Below are 10,534 nucleotides of genomic sequence, written 5' to 3' on the forward strand. Positions count from 1 at the left end.
CAATTATCAGCTTGTCCGAAGTCTAAATCCATTGATTAAAACCAGATACAAAGAAGAAGCAAGAATAAGTGAATATAAAGGTGTGTGATTTCTTGGATAGTTGACAAATCCAGTATCTACTTATTAAAAAAAAAAAGAAAAAATTACAGCTGCCCAGAAACATATTTGATAATGTGTGTGACAATTCACAAGCAAATGAAAGGTCTGTTAGTTGCTATACCTAGAAAAATAAAACAGCATGATATCATACCATCACACGTCACTGAATTTCATTAATAATACGTGTACAAAAAGAAAGTGCATTAGAATCAATAAGCCACATCATATGGTATCAAGAAATTGTCTTCTCTTCGTCTTTGGCACCCATATACACATAATGTTATTCTAGTAGACTCGCACCAATGCACATTCAAGTTCGCCCCAAGCCATTTGCAGTGTACTGTGATGAATGTATGGGAACATTCAACTTACACACCCATGGCCCGCTTTATCTGAACACCTATAATAGCATCACTAAGACCTGGTGTAGGCCTACACTTGAGAAGAGGAGAGATTAGTAGTGAAAATGGGTATGATCAATCTAAAAATGTGGTAACAAATGAAAATAAAAAGGGATTTAATGTCAAATGCCTCTAATTTCTCAGCGAGTCATGGTGTTCTTGTCCCCTCTTCCCCCTCCAAAAAAAAAAAAAAAAATTGTCTGTGTTTCTTTCATGCAAATGACACATTTCTGTAACTTTATCAAAATGACTACATCATTTAGAAATGAACATTACTGTCAAACTGTAAAAAGTAGCATTCTCTGTTTTGTTTTGGGTGTTTGTTTGTTTGTTTCTTGCGGGGTGGGGTGGGATGTGGAGAAAGTGTTAAAAAAACATTTCAGTATGGCCAAGACCTGACCATCTACTTTAAAGAAATTGCTTGCAATGCTAAAACTGGCAAATAACTCTGGACAGTGAATTAATCAGTCTGCAAGCTACAATATAAATACTGGAGAGAAAGTGACCTTCATTCAAGTTGCACTGCAGTGGGACTACAGTAGGTTAGTTTGAAGACTACGTAATTCAATAATTGGTTTCACAGGCATGATGCAACATTTGACAAAATTGATGAAGTGATTGGAAAACACATGTTCACTAAAACTTTTACAAAAGTTAGTGACATCTATCTTTATAGCATATCTCTCTATCTCTGAAGCAGCCCAGAACTACAGTTTACTCTGAAAATGGTTTTGTGGTTATTGTGACTAAAATTCCCAAACTTAAAAATGCATTTGTGAAAACCGGGAGATGATTACTGCTTTGGGGGGGGGGGGGGGGGGGGGGGGAAGGGAATGTCAATTTTTTTATTGTTAAATATATTGGCACATGGAAAAGTGAACCATAAGAGTTTGAGTTCCTTTGTTGAAATTCAGAAATCAGGACAAAAAGTTGTAGCACTGTACAAAAGACATTTGTTAGTAATTACACCCCAAAAATATAAAAAGATCCCTATATCAACAAAATACAATTCCACATGGATACAATTATTTCAGTAGTTTCATCATACCATCCAGTCCACCGCCCACATCATTCGCTATCAAAATTGTCTGAACGCAATATCAAATGAAAATGGTTGCATAACGATACTAGCATTTCCTGATACATCTATGAATCTACATAACTTGACAAACTGATACTAGACCCTGTAAAATCTCCTCTCTACTTCAAGCCATCATATCATTAACATTGGTAAAATCTATTGAGGAAAATTAATTGCATAACAACAGACGTGGAAAGAAAGAAAGATTAAGAATGAAAAGAAAAAAAAAAGCACACATTTCGTATACACTATTCCTGGTGCAATATATATCTGAATGCAATGTGATTTCTGAGAGCTAATTATTCCCATAGTTTTTATACAATACATATACTTTTTGTTTTCAAAATATCAATTTTTTAACCAACGAATCATCAACTCCATAATGTAAGTACTCAGTGACTGAAGAGGCGAACATGTCAGCTACTTTCAGACACTTCACCAGTGCAGAAGTGCATTCTGCTGGTAAAATCTGAAGCACGGGCTCCAAGACGAGATCAGTGTTATACACAAACTACATCTTTAAACTCTTCCATCGTACAGAATTGAACTTCCTACTCCCACTAGATTACGGAACACATTGCATGATCAGTATGCGACATATCCGATGCAAATGCACTCCTGAGCACCAAAAGCCCCACTCAAGCTACACATTGCACTGTATACAAATCTCTCGAGATAGATAAATAGACAGATGGATAAAAAGATAGAGAGATAAAAAGAAGAACAGACAGACAGATACACACATGCACACCTAGAGAAGGAGAGACACACGAAAAATGGAAAAAAAAAAATCAAAACAGACGAAGTAAGATTAACATAATACACTCTGATTGTATTTCCTTACATCATCATTGCAGGCTTGACGAATTCAATATCGATCTCGTCATTCATTGGAGCTTTGGATATTTCAGCTGAATCGTAATGACTGATAGCAAGTTTGGAGAAAGCCCCTTCCCCCCTCCCCCCATGCTCCTCAACGCAAGAAATTTGTCCATCATGACCAAGGACTACTTCTGAACCACAGGATTCTGTCAGCACACTCAGTTGATCCCTTGGTGAACGAGTGGCATTACACCACCGGCTTCTTGCAGTGACTGGGCACGATCCATGACGACGCACGTAAACAAATCAGGGCGGTTCTACGTAGCAGCGCGGACGCTACGCTCTGCCGGGGAACGCTTCGAGCCGAACTATGCACTCTTCATGCCACATACGGGATTCTTCTGAAGTTCTGCCTATGAAATTTTTGAATGCAGCCTGAGTTTCGTTTAAAGGCTGTTGATGATATTCTCGCATCTCCCTGATGAAATGGCGGCTCCTTGCTGCTGAAGTGAAGTGAAGACCATTTCTGTATAGGAAGAGAAGAAAGAAGACAGCCTGTTGGTGATAAAAACTACAGAGTAACAGCAAAAAGAAAACCCAAAAAAGAAACTACAACAAGTCTCAACTAAGGATTGGGAAATTATTACCCTAATCCCCTTAATTCTGTATACGCTGAATATTTTGTGAGGTTTTTATTTTCATGAATTTTGCAAATCCGGCGCTATTCGAGAATATAAAACATGCCAAAATATGAACTCTGATTTCAACATGTAAGCAATGTACACACACACATTTCGCCATTTAGTACCATACTCCACAATCGCGAATTTAACCACTTGTGAAATTGGCGGGAAATCCTGATTCATGAAAATTTAGACTCGCTAAATATGTGGTGTATACAGTATTTCAAAATTCTATTTCATTGTGAAACAGTCGCATATAGAAAATGATAATGCATACATGAAGACCAGAATGTTAGAAATAGACACCACTTACACATTGGACATTGGCACACACACCCATTATGTGTCACCAAAGACTAGAGTTCAAAGTCTTCAGCCAGTATTGTAGTCCTGCACACTCACTGTATGACAAGTACAAGTACTTTAAAGCCCACACAATATGGGGAGAGTTTTCATATACTGCATGATTAATAACAGCAAAGTGGGGTTAGTTTGTCTAAAGATGTGCCTTCATTTTCAAGCCTTGAGCAGAAAACTGCATGACTAATAACAGCAAATTGGGGTAGGTTTGTCTAAAGATGAGCCTTCATTTTCAAACCTTGAACAGAAAATAAAGCAATTTCAAAAAACAATACTCATAAACACATCTAGTTTGGTTCTGCTATGCACAAGGCCAACAAAGAGTTAAATGAAAGTGACACAAACTCTGGTGATCATGATAGCTAGTTGGAGGTGCACATAGGAGATAGTGTTCATGCACTCATGTATAGATGGTCATGACATTTGTAGCAAGGCGCTATTTTCCATCTACAATTTATTCCTGTTGCTTCGCTTCACTGCAATTATTCAAAGAGGAAGTTTCCAAAGAGGAAGTTTATCTTGTTGCAAACAATCCCTGTATGTTTTAATTCTGTCAATGGATTTATAAGAGGAGGGGCCCCTCTCACCTCATGATGTGGGCTCCAGTGGAGTGGCTTTCTTGCTCTTCACCAGGTACGTCATCATTTCCCCCTTGCCCCGCACCTTGACCAGTCCGCGCTGCTCGAACTCGAAGAACGGCTCCAGCACCTTCATGGAGTGCTCCGTCACCTGGATGCGGCCGGGAACGCCGGTGGAGTCCATGCGACTGGCCACGTTCACGGTGTCACCCCAGATGTCGTAGAGAAGCTTCGTGGTGCCGATGACACCGGACGTCAGCTTCCCGTGGTTGTACCCTATCCTCAAGATGAAATTGAATGCACCAATTGTCATGCTAAGCACGTCCTCATTGAATTGCGAGATCTTATTCATCATCTCCTGCGCAAAGTCCATGAGTGTGACTAGTCTTTCGATGGACTGCGCCTCGGTCTCGGACTGCTTGCGGGGATGGAGTCCGCAGGCTGCCATATACGTGGAACCTATCGTTTTGATCTTCTCCACTTCTTCGAACATGGGCTCGCCAAGCAGGTTATCAAAGTCGCTGATGAGTTCATGCAGGACCCTAATGCACTCTTTGCCCCCCTCGTACGCCTCCTCGTAGAAGTCATTGAAGTTGACGATGCTGCAGAAGATGACAGCCACATTCTCGTGGTTCTGGGAGAACTTCTTGGTGGTGCGCAGCTGCTCTGTCACGAACTGGGGCACGATGTGATGCAGCAAGGACTCCGCCTCCTGCTGTAGCAGCTGCATGCGCTCTCGGTCCGCCGAAGCCTGAACCTTCGCGTAGTAGTTGAGGCGGAAGCCAATCTCGTACTCCCGGTTGAGCAAGAAGATGAGGATGAGGAGGAGGATGATGACAAGAACCAGCTCTTTGGGGATGACATACATGAGGGACTTATACTCGCACATCTCCTCTTCAGTGGTTGCTGTGGTTTCCAGGAGGCCATAGGGCGTCGGCGTGGATCCAAAGATGTCAGGGTCCACCAGGGAATCACAGGCATTGCATATAAAGAGCAAGATGAGCAGGATGACTCCACTGAAAAGGGCCAGGAGCATCTTCATCCACAAGTTAAGCTGGACAAAGTTGCAGAAGTGCAGGAGAGAAACGATGAGCAGGAAGCAGAAGAAGAGCCGGTTGGAGCCGAAGCAGTCAACGCCGCAGGTGTAGTTGGTGTACACGGCGAGGATGGGGCAGCTGAGGAGTAAGGCGCCGACAATGTGTCGCCGGTACCACTGGTGGAACAGCAAGGTGATGCACTCGGCGCAGGCAAGGACGACCCCGCGGCAGAAGGCCTCGCGGACGACGGCGAGGAGCACTACCAGCTGGAGAACGGTGACGATGGGAAAGCAGACGGCCCAGGGCAGAGCGATGTCCAGGGCCATGAAGCAGCCTATGCCGATGAGCATGAACATGGTGAAGGCAATGGACACGTCCAGGAGGGTGTTGTAGCGGGTCGTGGAGATGGTTTCGGAAGATCGCCGGCGATTCCGGCGCTTCTCGTCTTGCTCATCTTCGCACTGCTCGTGCAGGTACTCAGGGGTGAATTGGTCATGGTAGTTCTGCTCAATTTCTTTGTCAACAAACCTGTAAAAATAAGAAAGAAGAAAGAATTGACTCTGGGCTTTAGCTTTATTTTAGCAGCAGACTCTTTTACATTAAATTCTTCTTTAAATGGGAGCTGGGGAATGAAATCTATTTATCGTAAAGAGCTCTGATTACAGAAGAACTAAAAAAAAGAACAATCTTAGCAATTTTGAAATCCTGGAACTGAATCTGACCAATATTAAACATAAAGAAGGCAGGACATCTAGGTGCCATTATACAGCAACTTGATGTGGTATTAGGCAATGCTGATATTCAAAATATTGTCAAAGGGTGTCAACAATCTTCATTAAAATTTCCTTTCACCAATGTTCTGGCTTTTGCTATGTGATAGCAGGAATTTCCTTCTAAACAAACATTTGAATGGAGGAGGCTGGTCTACCCTTGGTCAGAAAGAGAATACAGCACATAATTACCCTCTATCATGCCTGCCAACTATGAGATTCAATAAATCTGAATAAATGGGATCAAATATTACAAAAATAGAAATATTAACCCCTCTTCCATTTGTCATTATTAGCAGGCATTCACAAAACAGGAATACAAAGTTTGATAAAGCTTCTCCCTTCCTGCTAAAATAGGAATGTTCCTACTAAACAGGAATTATTGGCAAAGATTCATAACATGTTTTTGGTCATCATTTACCTCAGGGTGAGGTTGCTGATTGGGACCTTGTGGAAGTAGTCGATGTTGCTGTTCTCCTTCAGAAAACTGATCATCAACTTTTCAGTGTTGTTCTCCTCGTTGTGGTGCAGGATGATGGACTCGTTGAGGGTCAGGGGGCTCTCCTCGTTGGGGCCGTCCTGGGGGGAGCTGGGCCCATGGCCGGGCTCACCCACCACGCCCCCATTTTCCGGTTTGACTTCTCCGCCCTGGATGGGGGTGAAAAGGCAGATAGCTCCGTCAGTTAGTCCATGCCTCACAGACTAATCACGTTATTTTTGGTCCACCCTGAAGTGCCGACGAGTATCATTTCTATCTGTGATTGCCAGGAGCAGACATTTGCAAATTTTCACAGAGGGATATAATGAGGAATGGACCATATAACACTTGGTTGATGATTATAAGACATTTGCTGCTGTTGTTGTTGTTGTTCAGCACAGTGATCTGAATGTGCCTTGAACACTCCTCAGTACATTTAGGCAACTGTAGGTAGATAAAGGTAAATTAGGAGACAGCACCCATTTTAAGCTGAAAATGTGGGATGCAGCTCATCCCTACTTGACACACATCTGCACGATGACCTTTCGGGAGCAAAGGAAAAACTAATTCATTGAAACACATCTCCATTTAAATCCCATTCAGCAAGAAAAGAAATACATTTCTTTTTTTGACATCTTACCACATCTTTCTGCACAAAAGTTTTCCTGAAATACAGAATAACGACTAGCAAAAGGTGACAGGGTCAATTCAAAGGATGGTTCCTTTCTTCGTTTTTTTCACTTTGTCTATTACACTACATATTGAACGTATAATCATAATCATGGAGAGGCAACAGTATAAAACATAATTGTATGCTTGTCTCTACAAATACAATCCTCTCTATTCATGAAACAACGACTATATGTGACCTGCTACAACAAAAGGATCCGAAAGTCGAGGGGAGGTCGATTTTCTAAAAATGACACAACATTGTTCCCTTACTCTTCCGCATTAATTTCATGTGTAACAATGACTCATAAAAGTACTCAATTGCGGAGATATCAACGATTTTATGAGATTATGTTGAGTGGTCTAAGAAATCAGCGTTTCGAGAAAACCACCTTCAAAGTTTTCCTTCCAATGCAATCATGACCAAGGGCAGGTAAAACAGTTTTCACCTCTTGACAATAGCAGGTATGCTCCTAGCAACCTACGCGATGTTCATTCAAGCTTAGTGCCAGTGGTCTATGCACGACCAATCTGTAACTAGGATGCCATGCACTGCCCAATAAGATTGCTCCCTTTCCTGCTAGGGGCGGAGTCTATCTGCGGCGCTAAATCCACATCTTTGGACATGTTTCTGTTCCATTGACAAGTCAAAAATACTAATTTCTTGCCTTTCCTTTGGTCATTTAGCTTCAAAATTTTGGCAGATGATAGAAAAAACATTAGACTACAAAATGATGCCCAAAACAGAAATTTAATGGTTTTGACCGATTTTCATGATCTGACTTCAAACTCGATTTCCTCTGCTCAGCCTTCAGCGACTTTCAGATCCTTTTGTTGTGGCTGGTCACATATTGCATGGCCTTATGCATTGGGATGACAGAGAGTAATCTGCAGTACATGTAGTTTTTAGAGTCTCATTCAATGTCACCCAACATAGCGTAATTATAACTGAATAGATCTAGCTCATGTTGCTGAATTTCTTTCATACAACTTGGTTGATTAGATGTCTTGCAATTGCAGTGGACTCCCATTATAACAAAGTCTTCAGGACTGGCAGTTTTCTTTCATTATATCGAAATTCCTTATAACCGAATAAATGAACAATAAAAAACGTAGAGCTGATGATGTTGCGGTGTGAATTTTTACTTCATTGTAATTGGAATTTCATTATAACCCTGTTCATTATATCGGGAGTGCACTGTACTCAGTTTTCGACAATTGGAGCTGAGGGCATTTTTCGTGGCTGAAATTTTCACAAATTGCCTTCAGCATTCAATGCATATAGTGTAGACTACAACTTTTGCATGTATTTTAATTTTGTGAATCTTGGCTCTCGAGAAATTAAAATGGATGCAAACATTCCTCATTTTGCAATATACGTTTGAGTCAAGTGGAAAGAAATGGGAGGGGGGGGGGTAGAGATATGAGAGGGGAAGCCTTACCGCTGGTACCTCGGCGTGATTCTGAACGGCATCTTTGCCCTGCTCCACGCTCCCGGGACTGGCTCTTGCTTTCTCCGGAGTGCCCCCACTCCCGTTGGCACCGTTGGTGCTTGCAGAGAGCAGCGGTTTCCGGCTCTGAGTCTCCTGGCGCCCCTCGGCACCTTCGCCGCGGTCACTGTCGGTGTCCTCCACCGCCCCTTGGCTCTCCAGCGCCGCCATCTTGACGTGGGGCTTGGTCGCTGGGCTCGCAGATCCCGCTCGGCCGGCAATAAAGTACGTCTTCATGCCTGCACAAATGATAATCGAGACATTACAATTAGTCATAAAGCAGAATTCACAGAACTCTGTGTCACTTCCTAACTTTGCTGTAGCTTGGCTGAAATCTAAGCTGTTGGCATGCATACTATCACATACTCCCTACGGATGAAAACCTGGTACTAGACGGGTTAGACCAACTGCATGGGATCTGAGTCTTTCAACAGAAGCAACCTATGGCACCCTGAGTGCCAGCCTATGATTGACGTGATAAGTAACTCATCACCAGGTGCACCTGATCAATCACGGAGCACGAACGCTCCAAGACTCAGACATGCCTCCTCCTCGCACTGAAAGCAGTCCAACGCCCTCTACTGTTGAAGAGAGTGACGTATCAATGGACACGACTGACAAAGATCTCTCTTGCATTGAGCGTGATAAGCTTTATGCATCTGCCTCTACTGATACAATCACTTCAACATACCAGCTAGTTACTGAAGGCATTTCAAAAGATATTTCTATTACTTGCCCAGTGGGCATTCAGGCAAGGGTCCCACGCTTTCTACAGGCAAGTGTCCATTCATTTCACTTGCCCAAGAGTGAATCTTAGTTGACTTGGGCAGGCAGGAATGTGGGTCTGTAGCACACAGTGGTAATGCCAATTAAATGCGATCTACTGCTACACGTATTTTGCATGATTTCGTAACCCCACACAATGAATGTTAAAAGCTGCTGGTGAATAACAGTACTCCAAAGCATTTGCGAAAGTACTGGTGGTCAATTTTACCAATGTTGCATACTAGTAAAATGGATAAACAGTCACAGAGGTACACAACAGTTGTCTCCAGGGCACCGTTTCATGAAAGCTGTCGTCTCTGACAATTACCATAGTAATAGTCAGTGACAAGGGCTTCTCAGCCGATCAAAACCAAGGATTTTTACCATTTTTTTTTTTACTGAAATTGTTAGAGACTGACAATTTGTCAGGGCTGACAACTTTAATGAAATGGTGCCCAGAAGTACTGTGGTAAAGCCATATAAATGTGTGTGTGTGTGTGTGTGTGTGTGCATGTGTTTGTGTGAGAAGGGAGAGGTTGGGGAATTTCTCCTTATTTCACAGAAGCGGCAAAGGATTGGGGGAAAAGGCAAGATATTACTTCAGGCTCAGGAAGAGTAAACATGTTGACTCCTGAACTTGTCAATGTAGCCCCACGGTCAGACTATGCAAAACTACACATAACTGTACTTTCACTTCATGCTATTTTGCTTTGTGTAGTTTGGACAGTCTGACTGCAAAAGTTCTTCTCTATAACTTATCAGCAAAACTTCCTGCAAAATCATCAATAGTTTTGCATTGTGTGGTCATGCATGGCCAAAAATATAAGAAGTTTGTCACATGACAAGCTCCATTTCATGTTGTTTCCACACAATGCACATTATTTTGCTCGCTGTTGCGCATTTGCATTTTTGATATTCAAGGAGGGCATGTGGTTTTTGCGAAAATGGAGCATATGTCTTAGAGCCTAAAAGTATGGGTAGTTTCGCATTGTTCAAACTGCGAGTACACAGTAGTTTTGTTGCCAGTGTGATCGTGTGCTCAAACTACAGGAAGTTATTGCGAAGTAATTTATCTGTAGTTTTGTGTAGTTGGACCTGGGCTATTGTGTAATGCTAAGACTTAACTCTTGCATTACCATTGGTAATATGCTTGTATGCAAGGTCAATGGCATTTAGACACAATGGTTATGAGAGGGCTAATGAATACAATACTAACACTGCATTCATTGTGAACTACAGGGTAGAAATACTATTTTTGCCAAGTTTTTTTTATACTGTAAACCTTCATTCCATCCATTTTC

At 42.1% G+C, this 10,534-nt stretch overlaps 1 protein-coding gene across 1 annotated transcript; it reads right to left on the bottom strand.

Moving 5' to 3' along the window:
- Positions 1-1,962: 1,962 nt before the first annotated feature.
- Positions 1,963-8,705, bottom strand: LOC139724775 (adenylate cyclase type 9-like). Its single transcript, XM_071635889.1, has 4 exons — positions 8,421-8,705; positions 6,253-6,479; positions 4,034-5,589; positions 1,963-2,929 (listed from the first exon to the last, which is right to left on the bottom strand). Exons 1-3 carry the CDS (start codon positions 8,703-8,705, stop codon positions 4,035-4,037), a joined length of 2,067 nt encoding a protein of 688 aa, XP_071491990.1. The 3' UTR covers positions 1,963-2,929; position 4,034.
- Positions 8,706-10,534: the final 1,829 nt, after the last annotated feature.

This window comes from Diadema antillarum, unplaced genomic scaffold (assembly GCF_040938485.1).
Source record: "Diadema antillarum isolate AM-2024a unplaced genomic scaffold, OU_Dant_1.0 scf00000228, whole genome shotgun sequence".
Lineage (NCBI taxonomy): Eukaryota > Metazoa > Echinodermata > Echinoidea > Diadematoida > Diadematidae > Diadema > Diadema antillarum.